General features: G+C 35.7%; 1 protein-coding gene across 9 annotated transcripts in view; it reads right to left on the reverse strand.

Annotated features, from left to right (window-relative positions):
• Nucleotides 1–14,025, reverse strand: part of SEMA5A (semaphorin 5A) — a 395,174-nt gene that overhangs the window by 93,152 nt on the left and 287,997 nt on the right. For all 9 annotated transcript variants that reach the window (XM_071553669.1, XM_071553674.1, XM_071553672.1 and 6 more), the window contains one exon: nt 985–1,192. In XM_071553669.1, coding sequence (XP_071409770.1) covers nt 985–1,192 — 208 coding nt within the window. The remainder of the gene's footprint in view (nt 1–984; nt 1,193–14,025) is intronic.

Consider the following 14,025-nt stretch of genomic DNA (forward strand, 5'->3'; position numbering starts at 1 on the left):
GTGTGAAGACACCTGTGAGATAAGAGCTGTGATAACTCCCTTCCATGAAGTTGTGAGCACCTCCACACCCAGCCTGAGGTGTCATGTCTGCTAAAGGGCCATCAATGATTCCAAAATACCCTATGACTCACAGAGTGAGACCACTCATTGTGTGATTCCCTGCCCTGGGGGAAGTACTGAGTGATCCCACCTGGACCTGAGGGGATATAATCTTGGGGGTTTGGAGACTTGGGGAACCACTCAACAGATCCAGAGGAGGACCAGAAGCTAAACAGGAGGAGACGACCACTCTCAACCAGGCTGCGACTGTCATCTGTATCAAGTTTTTCACTTCCTTTTATACTTTGGACTTGGGGGAACCACGTGGGGTTCAGCACAGGGGCTGACAAACCCCTCTGTGTTTGTGCCCCAGGGTGCTAGGTCATACTTATGAGATTTGTGGGTTAAAACCAATCTCTCTTTGTGCTATTGCAATATTGTTATTAAATTGTAACTCTGACTTATAATCTCTCTTGTGGTTGGTTTGTTTCTCCTGCTGGACCTTTAAACCAGCTCACAAACCCAGTTTTCTTTGTAAATCCACAGAGATATTTTTTATTCAGTTGTCATTCAGGTTTTAAAAAACCCCCCCAAACTTAAATTTGTCCGAGTCTCAATCTTTAAATATTTTAAAGCTGCAGTGATATTGCACTTTACCAGATACCTGTTCTCTGTAGAAAACATTTTTTTACTGTTTCACTTTACAATTCAGAATCTGCATAATGACACTTAAATAGCAATATAATTCCTTGAGAGTCTCATCTAGTACTAACAAGTTAGTACAAGAAGTCAGAGATAATTCTGATAAACAGTCTACACCTAAAGTCATTGCTGAGAAGGAAAATTAATTTGGATTCCTACTTGCACCCATTTTCTTTCCCATTTTCCTGCAACCCCTTGAATGTATTTTTCTCCAATCAAATACAAATAGCTGATTCTTCATACCTGTATGTTTTGTAGAAGAGACATCGCTTCAGGGGGACCTTAATCACATGTTCCTGAAGGCCCACAAAAAGAACGCTCTGGCTGTGCAGGATCTGAAGGCTCCTGATGGGCTCTCGCTGACTTTTCGGCAGGAGTTCAATTTCCTCCAGCAGGCAACTGCTTGAAGTCTGGTTCATTGGGGCAAGTACTTTCTTAATAGTGCCATAGTCTGGCAAGGAAAGAGGGAAATTAGTTACTAAAAATCACACTGGCAATCCTGCCTATTTGGTGTCATTCAGTGAACAAATCTTTGTCTCATGCTGGATTTTTTCAGTGAAGCACCAGAATGTGGGAGTATTTTGACTGAAGTTTCCTAAATTGATTATAACACAGTGAAAAGAACTAAGAAATCTTTTAAGGCTGTTTTCATGGGATACAATACAGTAAAACAAAGTCAGTAGTGCAGAACAGACTTCACAGCAGTAGTAGCTTTCAAAGTCTCGTTATTACAAATACATATTGATGGCAAGGGTTACTGATTTCAGGTAACTGGATTTTACTACACTTTAGTATATTTAAAGCAGTTAAAAAAGTAATAAAGTCCGTAATTTCCAAAATTTGTTTTAATATTCTTTGCGTTAAAAATTATGGGATTTAGATATATATCGCATTCATTTAATAAAGCATATATATATGAACATATGCAGGTCTTAATTGAGTCTAGGTGGCTATAGCAATGCAATGAGGCTGCATCCCTTCTTACTTATCTGGACTTTGATCTCTGAAAAATTAAAGCTTTAGCATTTGCTCTTCATTTCTATTTCTATCGTGATTTCAAAGGAAAGACAGTTCGGCACTGCAAACCAGTGTCAGAATATATGATGAGATTTATGATTCACTCATGCAGTTTTTAAATAATTTAAAAATATCAAAGTACATTTTTACCAAACACAAAGGATCACATTCTCACACTGATAAATATTTTAGATGCTGTCTGACCAAAACAGCATTACACAATCTTCTGTGTGCTGGCAATAGTAAATGTTAAAGACCCAACAAAGAGTGTGCAAACACACACTCAGATGAACTGTTAGTCATGTGAAGCCCTGAAAGACATCTCTTGTGAGCTGGTAATAACTGCAAGAGAAATGTTTGGGAAGTCCTGTTCTGCAGCCCAGAAAATAGTGGTTTTGCCATCACTAGCCCAAGGCCAGAGTCTTGGTTTAGACTGGCAGTGTAGGCTCTCAGGACAAGTAGCCTCGGGCAACTTTAACAATTATATAATATTATCAAATAGTCCAAATTAATTGCATAAACCATAAATGCTTATCTCTGTGTATAGAATACATTCCTCTTTGTCCATAACAAGATTTCGATCATATTAAATCATGTCTGCATATTAAAATAGTCTGACTGGCCTGTCAGTTTTTAATACAATCACTTCGTACAGCTGTTTACATTTTTCTCCTTTCTTGGTATAAACAGGCCTGTCAACATTTAATATACATGAAAGCTTTTTTTTTTTTTTTTAGGAAAAAAGCTTTCATTAAATTACAATTTTCATTTTTATTACAATTTAACCTTTTTATATAAAAAATCTCATTTGACTATCACTGATCATCATCCCACCAAACAACCTAAACCAGACTTACATTCAAAAACCAATTATATTTTTGCCAAGAGTTCATTCTGTCTCACAATTAAGTGACAATCAGCTCAACTGAAGAATGTAACTAGCAGTGTTTCCACTGATAACTACTGGATGCAAAATCTCAGCTATAATTACAGCAAGTTTCAAGGTCAAAATACGGCCAGAGAAGTGGCCCCAAAAAATTCAGTGGCTGGGCATGCTGATTTTTGACTGGGGTAGAGTTAATTTTCTTCACAGTGGCTAGTCAGGGGCTATGTTTTGGATTTGGTCTGAATACAGGGCTGACAATGCAGAGATGTTTTTGTTATTGCTGATCAGGGCTTGCACAGAGCCAAGGCCTTTTCTGCTTTTCATACTGCCATGCTGGCAGGGAAGTTGGGGATGCATGGGAAGTTGGGAGAAGATAAAGCCAGGATAACTGATCCAAACTGACCAAAGGCATATTCCATATTGTATCAAATCATGCTCAGCATATAAAGTGAGGTGAAGCAGGAGGAAGAGAGGGAAAGTTTTGAGTGATGGCATTTGTCTTCCCCAGTCACCATTATACATGATGGAGGTCAGCTTTCCTGGGGATGGCTGAACTCCTGCCTGCCCATGGGAAACAGTGAATTAATTCCTTGTTTTGCTTTGCTTTCATGAATGGCTTTTGTTTTCCCTATTGGACTGTTTTTATCTCAAACCATGCATTTTCCAGCTTTTACCCTTCCAATTCTCTCTCTGATCCTGCTTGTGGGGGAGTGAACGAGTGGCTATGATGATACTTGCTGGGTGGTTGGGGTTAAACCATGACACTGTGTTATTTACTGAATGAAAAGACAGAACCTGGAAAAATATACTGAGAAGAAGAAGCCATGAGGTAATTTTACAGATGTAAATGAATTGGTATAACTTTAAAGAACAGTCAGTGCAACTCTCTAACACTGTTTAACTGGCAGACAACAGATTCAGTATGATTCATGATACATGGAATTTGACTTCTCAACTTTTTCCTTCATGAGATAAAAATGAGGTACACATTCAGCATGTGCTTCTGGTACAAGCTAATATTTTGTCCTGCCACTGTGCTGGCTCTGGCATTTACAGACTGAGTCACTTGCTGTCACCTTCCCCAAAAGAAGAAAAAAACCCCATGACTGCAGGCCTACATACATATTCAACTTATAAATGGAGAGAAGAATATGATCAAACACAAATATTTTGTGTCTCTTGTGACTCCTTTATTGTTGAGGACAACATTACAATTTTTTATGTTCAAGTCTGTGGCCTGGAGATCATGGTTACAACAGCATACTACCCTAGAGTGAAATAAAATATTCTCACTTTGAGAACTGCAGATTTTCTAAAGAACTTGTAAAAGTCCCATCCTCAAAAATATTCATTTTCACACCACAGTTGCAAAGCAAAATAGACAGAGAAGTGGGAAAAGAAATCAGTCTGGACCACTGCTCCAGGGCATGGAGGTTTTCAGATCTGTCATAATCTTTCAAGTGAATATTTATAATCCAACTAACTGTCCACTTCTGCCAATAAATAGCTAAGAAGGGTAGTAAACACAGAGCATTTTAATGGATGTAATTATATTGCTATGGACAGAGGGAAAGTTCCAGTTTATTCACAAATGTCCAGATGAATCTAACAGCAGTTTAAGAATTCAAATGAATGGCATCTTTGCATCCTGACTGTAAGCAAGACGTACTGGAGTAGATCCAGACACATGGCAGCCTTTAGTTAAAGATGGTCAAGTATATATAGGAGCAGTAAAAAAATGACATTGCCCAGAATGAGTAAATAATGTCCTTTGTTAGCTTGTACTGCAAATACTTTTAAAGAGACTTGCAAAACCAGCAACTGAACATTAGAAATCTAATCACTTTGAATGAAAAGAAAAATTCTAGTTGAAATATTACTATGGAAAGCATAGGAGCCTATGAAGAACTGAATGGAAAACCTGAGAGGGAGTTGTAGAGAACATGCTTGGGGACAATAGAGTCTGTAATGAATGAAATTATAATGGGACAAAGTGAAAGGATGATCTCTAAAACAGTAAAGTTTAATATGTAAAAGGTATAAGGCATAGCCAGCAATGGAGAACACTGCAAGAGTGTGGTTGAAATCACTATAATATCTATGACGACACTTGCAAAGGAAAACAGAAAATTAACAAACAAAACAGCAGATGCAATAAATTAATGTAACTGTAATCTCCTGAGTTTCCTAAAAGAAATAAGAACAGTCACAGAAGTTGCAGCCAATTCTTCAACTCATTTATATGAGTTGTTATATTTACAAAATACTGCTGTATTCTTCAAGCAAACATATCTTTCATATGAAGTATAGAAGTAAGTTCATTTCACGCCTTTGAAAGAAGGGAAAAATACTTCTATTCATTCCTTCCGGAGATAGAAACACTTGCAGTCCAGTGAAACAAAACCTGATTTGACATTCATTTTACTGTAGATTAATGAGGTAACTTGGAAAGTGGGTTGGTCTTCAGAAAGCAAATGAACAAGCACCACAAGACAGAATCTAAACCAATGATTTTCAGAGGAGAAGCCTACAGTATCATCTTTCATTAATGTTGGAAAAACTCAGTGCTCTCTTCTAAACTATATGAGTTGCAAATAAAGAAACTTATATTAGTCTCAAATATCTCCTCAGGCCAGTTGCATGCCTATATTTAAGAATATTCCTGCCCTTTCTAAACACAAGAAGATGCCTTTAGAGATCTGAAAGTCTCCTCACATATACAAACAAAAACTCGAGGAACAGTAAAACCTACTGTAAATTATAAACTGTCAATGTAAGTAAGGGCCTGTTTTTCAATTTTCCCACAAAATATTCTCTAGAATAGTAAGATGTCTGAAGCAGATGAAACAATGTGGTCAGAGCAGAGGAAAGGGGCACTTGATGCAAGACACTGAACCTACAGCTACAGTCAAGAGATGCTTGTAACTGAACTTGAATAGGATACACCTAAGCAAGAAATACACTACTTTATATATTACAATAGGTAATATTGCAATCTTAATCTGGCAGCATAATTTGGGAGTACACACTTTAAAGAGTAACTGAAATAAATATGAATTACGTATGTTTCCAACAGGTCTAATTTGAAACAGACTTTGGAAAATTAGACTAATTATTAATTATATTAATTAACTACTTAGTTTTGCCCATTATACATTGTTTTTGCATATTATTTGTTGTATACAAATTATTTTTCCAGTTGGAAGATAAAAGCATTGAGGCAGTATTAAGACTGTGGAAATTAAAGAACTTTAAATGTCTTGTAAATATTGTCCATATATGCAGATAAACAGTGTTTACATTAATCATGTAACATTTGTATTAAACATCATAGAAACTGAAAAATAGGGTATTAGAGTCATCTTCAAGGCAGACATCTTTCAGAATAATAAAGAATAAACTGATTTTTATATTTATATTAGTACAAAATCTATAATAGTATAGAATATATAATAGTACAGAATATGTAATAGTACAAAACAAAAAAAAAAAAAGAGTGCAAGGTAGTTGACAAACATTCTGCACTGTGAAAAAATCTACCATCAGTATTTGCTTTTCTCCACCAGAGGAACTGAAAAGAGCCCTACAATGAAGCAGAATGTGCATTTGGATAACAGCAGAAAATTATTCCAACGACAGAAAATATTAGGTTGCATAAGGGCTTAAGTGCACTCAACACAGAAAAAAAAAAAAGAAACAGGAACAGTTAATGCAGCAGCTGGTTGAGCCTACAAAGGGAAAGCCCAGGACTTAGGATTTAGCAATCTGCGTAACATCAAAAAAGATACATATGGTGCACAGAATATGATGAGATTTAAAATCTACTGTTTTTTAGCTTTCCTAAAAATAACTTTAAAATTAGTTAAATCATCAGTAGAATACAGGTAATTAAAGCCTTTGCTATAATCTGTTTTCCCATATGGGGAAGGGGTACAATTTGGTTTAAAGCAAGGGTATAGTTGGAAGATAAGATAATATAACCAAACTCTGTAACTTAATTTATCTTTTAGCTCCAGGTTTCTGAGATACCTATTTATACTTGAAACACAAGAATACAGCCTAAAGGACAAGTGAAAGACTCAGCTTCAACCCTTCTTTAAAAATTAAAAATATACTATGGGTAAGCATAGTGATTCTACAATGATACAAAAAACAAAAATAATATCGTTTAATTTTAAAATTCCCATCTTAATTTACAATTTTACTTAAAATATTTTTATGGGGTTTAGATGTATATTCATTAATTCTTTGGGGGAAAATGAACATCAAAATGAATATGGAATTGTGATGTTTTATCAAGAGATAGATTTTAATTGTTATTTAATTTCTATTTTTATTTTAAATCTGTTTTGCATGTGTGTCCCTTCATTTGAAACTAAGCCACTGTTTGAACAACCCGGTCAATGTGATCTTAATTTGTTCTTTTTCTCTACTTTTAATATGTTTTCATGGTGTAATAAAATATATAGATGTGATTTGTCTGTGAGTTTCAGACAAAAATGGAGGTTAAAAATCTGAACATGTTCTGTTTTGCAGACTTAATAGAGAATAAAATGTGATAAGCTTATGAAGGATTTCAACAATAAACCACTGTGATTGCCTTGCTATAACAGGTCATTATCCTCGTGATGATAACAAGACAGTGGTGGATATTAAGAGAAATACAGATACAAAGCACACTTATTAGATCAAAAAGGCAATTATGTAACTGTACAACAAAAGCTTCTATGAAATACTGCAATATTGAAATTGCTTCCATGAAATATTGAAATAGCTGGAAATAGAATAAAGAGTTTCATTGTATTTCTTCAAGAAATATTGTAAATTGTTCTGCCCTGTCGACATGGAGACTTAATTTTAAACACCAAAAAGGTTAAATGAGATGCTGGTTACCCTCTGTGCCATTAGGAAACAGGAAACAGAAAAGATTAAGCTCTCCCTTACTCGGGTATCTTAGTTTTCCTACCTCCATTGTAGGATGCTTGGAGAAAAAAAGCATGCAAATGACCTAGAAAACTCACAAATCATTGTTTCTGGACATTTAATTAAATTTCAGCAAATAAAATGAACTGAAGAAATCATAATCCATGTGACAAACTTGGTATTATAAAAAAACCCCAGTATTAATATCGCTGAAAACCTGGAACAAAAATAAATACTAACTGGTTTCTGTCATCTTCCAAAAGTATACAGAAACCACCAAGAAGTAAACTGTAACTGAAGTTCTTGAACTACCTAGTTGCTTTTATTGTTGGAAGACTGAAAAACTACTAAAAATCTTCATAATTACCAAATTAATTATATTTTAGCTCAATCATTACAGTACCATCAATGTATCTAAAGAAATTGTTTGGTTTGGTTTGGTTTAAGTAGAAAAAGAGACGTTAGATCTAAAAAAAAACTTGCTACATTCTGGGGCTTGAAAAATGTTGCTGCATGTTCATGTGAGACCTTAGCAAAAAACAGTGAATATGTTTGCTCTTGGAGTTTTTGGCCCCATGTGAAGTAAAAAAATTGGTATAAAATCAAGTCTGTTCTAGGTGTACTCCAAAAACAAAAACAGGGTGTTTTTATTATGATTCTAAATTTTTAACCAAATCATTCTTTCCCCATGCTCAATATTAAAGGGCTCTGTATTTCAGAGGTTGTTTATGTATTACTGCTATTGCTAGAGAACAACAGTAATATAAGGATCTTTGGCCATACAAGAACACTGAATTTTATAGCTTAAAACCTGTTACGAAAGTCCAGGAGTAAACAAGGCTACTGTTGCTCTGGTGCTGTGTTGAGTAGACAGAGAAGTTAACAAAAAGTAGCAGGGAAGCTGAGACTCCAAGTTTAAGAAAAAGCAACTTCAACTACTAAGGAAACAAAATTTCCTGCTTCCTGCCAACTTACACGCAGTTCGTAGCAATCTTAAAACTGGACATTCAGTTGTCTGGTGTCTTGGCAATTAGAAAGATAAAAAGAAGTGATAAAATGTTTAAATTTGATATATTTAGCAAAAGTTACTTTTAAATTCTGTACAATTACACCACACAGTGCTCAGTGTATTAACAAAGCACAGAATAGTTGTTTAACTATCACACTTAGGAAATAGGACAGGTTTGACTCTTTCTCTGAAGAGAGCCTTGGAAGCAGTAGAAGAAAGATGTAGGAAAACCCCTATACTAAGTTATTCTTATCTAGGTTGCACCCCTAGTATTTCTGTAATCTGGTATGGGTTTGTTTTTCATTTCTTGAATGCAATAACAGCAGTTTTGAAAGATAGTGCATAAAAAGCAAGCGCACATAATATTTTAGATTTACATTCTTTATCTTTGGCTCTCACTCCTTATTCCCTCTTCACTGTTATATTTCAAGTAAATATTGATGTTCTTACAGTATTGGAAATTAATTTGAACTCAAGCTGAAATGAGATACATTTTTGGTAATAATTGTCAACAAAGGAGGTATGTTAGTCTATTACAGGTCCCCAGGCTTATATCCAGGAGAGATAATTTGACTCATTTGCCAGCTATTAAGAATGTAAAAGGTGCAATTTTAGTCACAATCTATTTGCATACCTTCAAAAATTATTAGCAAGCTTCTTAATGCACTAGTGGCTCTTCCAAGAGAAATTCAGTTGTCTCTCTGCAACTAGAGGAGCTTCTCATGGCTGTACAACAAAATTTAATATGCATTTATTTTCTATAGGGAATATTTATGGACTATCCTTTCTACACAGGAATTAGAAGTATTGATTTAAAGAAACTTCCAAATAAGCACTGATCTAGATACTAGTTATTACAAAATAAAGAGCTTTCTTCAAAGCCATGTGTCCGGTAGAACAGAAAGAACATATAAATTAATGACACATACATCCCAATAATTGTTGCAAAATAAATCCCCTCTCTAAAATAAACCCAGAAAAAAAAACAAACAAAAAAATATCCCACCCTAAAAATTCATTTTCCATTTTCAATTTTGGAATGCATCTATCAATGGAAATCAGGACATCCACCATCTCAATCTTCTCTTTACTGTTTTTCACAGAAAACCTTCTAAACATATAAAAATATTTTTTAGAACACTTCTAACCCCTGTAGATTTAATTCCCATGTATAAAAATGTTTCAAAAGTATCAAGGACATAGTCTGTTGCCAGTTGAGTTAGCGAAGCCTTCTTCCAGTAACTACCATGCAAGGAGCTAAATATTCACTTTAGTATAGAAAATATCTACCACTCTGTAAAGCGTAAGAGATTATAAATTGATAAAAACAACATTTCCACTAGTAGGGTTTCCTATGAATTGAATCATAGCTTTGAAAATATGGCAATTTCTGTATCATCCCTCTGCGGCCATTTCATGTGTCTAACTGAAATTTAAATCTAGCTCTAGTCAGACTGATTCAAAATCTTTCAAACAGAGAATTCAGATTCTAAAGGGAAATTCATATCTACTTGTGACTAAAATGCAAAGTGACTAGCACTTAAACCAAAGCATTATGCCTTTTTTTGAAAGACTATTTCTACAAAGTTGAAGCTGCCAGTTCCTAAAACTGAAAGCTCTGCTTTCACCTTGGTCTTTTCTAGAAGGTCAAGTGAAAACCTATACTAAATAACAAATACATGATGAATTACGTGTCTCAGCCAACACATCAATTAGGGCTGAGTCTTTCACAAAGAAAATCAAACTTTCTCAGCTTGTTAGACTGACACTCATATACTCTAGTGTCAAATTCTCACCCTTCCTAGATCTAAGCCAGATGTTTCTTCCTCCCTGATGAAAAAACCCGAACAAACATAAAGCAATTTCAACAATACTCAAAATGTATGTATTTTTAATAAATCATGCTTATTAGCATTCACTACTTTTATTTCCAGTCTTCTAGAAGATTTTCAGCTTGCCAAAGATGTGACTGAGACAGCTGAGAAGTTCATAACATTTTGTCTGAGTTGGAGGACATTCATCTATCCATAACTCAGTCAGAAGTAACACTATAAGCAAATGGTACAGCAGCTAGAATTCCTTAACAGGCTATAGTTGACAAAAAACCCACTTATTAACATTTCATTTTGTGACACATTGTTTTTATTTATTAGGATAAAGCATTAGCTGTTTTAGGACTTTACTAAGGGGTATCTCTTAACTATCTTTTATTTGCAACCTAATTTAATTAGTTTTCAATGATTAAAATTTTAATAAAGGAACTGTTCTTATAAAACAATTTGGAGACTTGTGAGATCTGGGTTCTCTTGCAAGATTTTTCTCTCCAGACTTCATGTGCCAAACTGGTATTCAAAACAGTAATACTATCTAAAGTGAAAAAAATAAAAACTCGAAACTTCATTCTTTGTGAAACTGTTTCAGGTAACTATAGAAATATCTAACCATAGATACTTTAACAGGTGTATTTCCTTTCTGAAGATGTAAAACTTCTTTCATTATGCTGTTTTCTTGAGCACTGACTTGATTCTCTGACAAATTCGAAGCCAGTGACAGGCAGTTACTCAATTCTCCATGAATATACAGTTCAGCTAAAGAGAGAAAAGTCTCAGCTGCAAGCCAAGAAAAATCACGAATGGGATTTTATGCCCTGCTAGCAATAGGTGTCCTTAGGGAATTTCAGAGAACTTAGTGCTTAATTAAAAAGGTATTTGAAAACTCTTTTAATAGTTCTTGCAGCAGGGAAGAAGGCAGCTGAATTCTCTACCTACTTGTCTTGAGAGCTGCTGTGCTCCTCTATCTGCATGTCAGATGAACTGTGCACTCTGCATGCAGATTAGAACATGTCAGTGAGTGGATCTGGGAGGGCTCCTCCCCATACACAGCACCCCATTCTCTGCTGGATCAAGCATTCAACAAGGAAGTGCAAGAGATGACTTTGAATTCTGGAGACTACGAGGAATTAAACCTCAGCTCTATATACCCACCCTGAATGCTGCTGCCACCCAGATGACTTCATCAAAGACTGACCCCTCTCTGTTGTGTTGCTGTGTTTATTGCAGAGAATAATCCCAAAGAAATGCATCAGATTTTTTCAACACATAGCTACTTGACCACGTCCCCATGCCAAGTATCACTATAAGCCCTTCAGAAAGTTACATTAAAACATGAATAACAATACTTTAGTTACTAGCATTGGTTTGACAACTGCTGTTTAAGAAGACAGAAGTTACTGCTAAAACCACAGCATAAAATCTTTAGATGATGCTTTAATGAGTTGAGGAAAAGGAAGTAATTTCTCAGGTCTTGGCAAAGACGTGATGGACAAGAATCTCAAGTTTAGCTCTAGCACTTCACACTCTTTTCCTTGGGGAGTTGTCAGGAAATCTCAAGTAGACTATACAGGCCAAGGCATGATTTGTAAAAACACAGAGCAAATTTTACCAAACAATAATCTACTTTTGAATTTTTATTTAAATTACTCAAGTTCTTTCTACAAACTTATTCAGTAATAAAAAGTAATTGCAAGAATCATGACGAATGAAATCAACATCCTCAAAGAATGCCATAAAACATTTTTTTTGTCTTGCTTTAAACTGAAATAACTTGGTGTCCTAGTTCAGCAGGTGGGACCAGTTTATCACTGTGTGAGTGTGACTAAAAGCTGTGTGTCCTACACCCTCTATTCATTTCCCATGAACTGTTAACAATGGACCATTTGCAGTAGCTGACCAGGGCACACCCGACTCTTCAGGGTGTGAGCTGGGTGTGAAACACACCTGTGAGATAAGAGCTGTGATAACTCCCTTCCAGCAAGTCATTAGCACCTCCACACCCAGCCTGAGGTGCCATGTCTGCTAATGGGCCATCAATGATTCCAAATTCCCTATGACTCACAGAGTTAGATCACCCATAGTGTAACTCCCGGCCCTGAGGAAGGTACTGGGCAGTTCCACCTGGACCTGAGAGGATATAATCTTGGGGATTTTGGGACTTGGAACCACTCGTTGGATCCAGAGGAGGACCAGAACCTCGACAGGAGGAGACCACCACTCTTGATAAGACTGTGACCACCACTCTTCATCAGACTGCAACCATCATCTGCACCAACAGGTTCTTCACTTCCTTTTGCTTTGGACTTGGGGGAACCATGTGGGGTTCAGCACAGGGGCCAACTAACACCTTTGTGTTTGTGCCCCAGGTTGCTGGGTTATACTTCTGGGTTTTATGGGTTAAAAGCAATTTCTCTTTGTGCCATTGCATTTATTGTAATATTTTTATTGAATTGTAAGTCTGACTTATGATCTCTTTTGTGTTGGGTTCATTTCTCCTGCCGGTTTACCTTTAAACCAGCACACTTGGCATATAAAAAGGCACATTCTTCCTGCTTAGAAAAGGAATGAACTTCAACAATGTCCGATTCAAAATTAAATAGAATATCAAGACCATGTTGGAGCATCGAATCTACAGACAAAACAAATTGCACATATTTATCAGTGTTGATCATAATTACTGAATTTGAATCAAACAGATGCTGACAATATACACATTGACCTGTGAGCATGTGCTATGAGACTGTCTTTACCAAGATTCCCATTAGATGTTTTCAGAAGTCTCAAATATTCACTCCCTAAATACAGTGAGACGATAAAACATACAATATTAAGAGCTACAAGTGAGTAACATCTATTCCAGAGAATGCCCATTTAGTATTATATTGTAAACATAGCCACTTCTGTTGGAAACATCCAGCTTTTCCTGTACTAAAAATGACACATACACACACAAAATTTGAAGCCCTGAGGCAAAGAATACACACAAATTGATATGATTCTGACTGGGAAATGTTACACTTGTCAAGAGATGCCTAATTTCAATATATTAGATCCTGAAAAGAGAAAGAAATAGAATAATGAGATTGTTACTGAACATTGGTTGCTACAATTGACAATGAAACAAACAAAAAAGTCTATATTAATTTCCCAGAAACTTCTTCACAGGAAGAGAAAATATTTTGGAGAGATCTTCTAAAATGTTTAATCAATATCTAGGATTAGACTTCTCAGATAGTGGAGATGAGCACCTCTGAAGAAATGTGTAACCTCTAACTTAAGTACTAGAGAAGGCAATAAACACAGATATTAATCACAAGATGAAATGGTTTGTGCGATTTAAGGCTTGCTATCTGACACAGAATAGCAGTGAAGAGTGCCACACAAAGAAAAAAATTACTATCGAATACAGGCCCTGGATCCCTGCCAGTCTTCCAAAGTTGAGATGTATTAACTCTGATTAGATCTGACCAGACAGGGAGTGCTTACTTCTCCTATTATTTTTGATTGCCTTCCTTCATACCACCAAAACAATAAATACCTTGTACTACCTAATGCATGCTATGAGTGTGATAGTGATTTCCCACTGAATAAATATTTCAATGCCTGTATCAAAGAAG

This window comes from Pithys albifrons, chromosome 4, assembly GCF_047495875.1.
Source record: "Pithys albifrons albifrons isolate INPA30051 chromosome 4, PitAlb_v1, whole genome shotgun sequence".
In the NCBI taxonomy this organism is placed as follows: domain Eukaryota; kingdom Metazoa; phylum Chordata; class Aves; order Passeriformes; family Thamnophilidae; genus Pithys; species Pithys albifrons.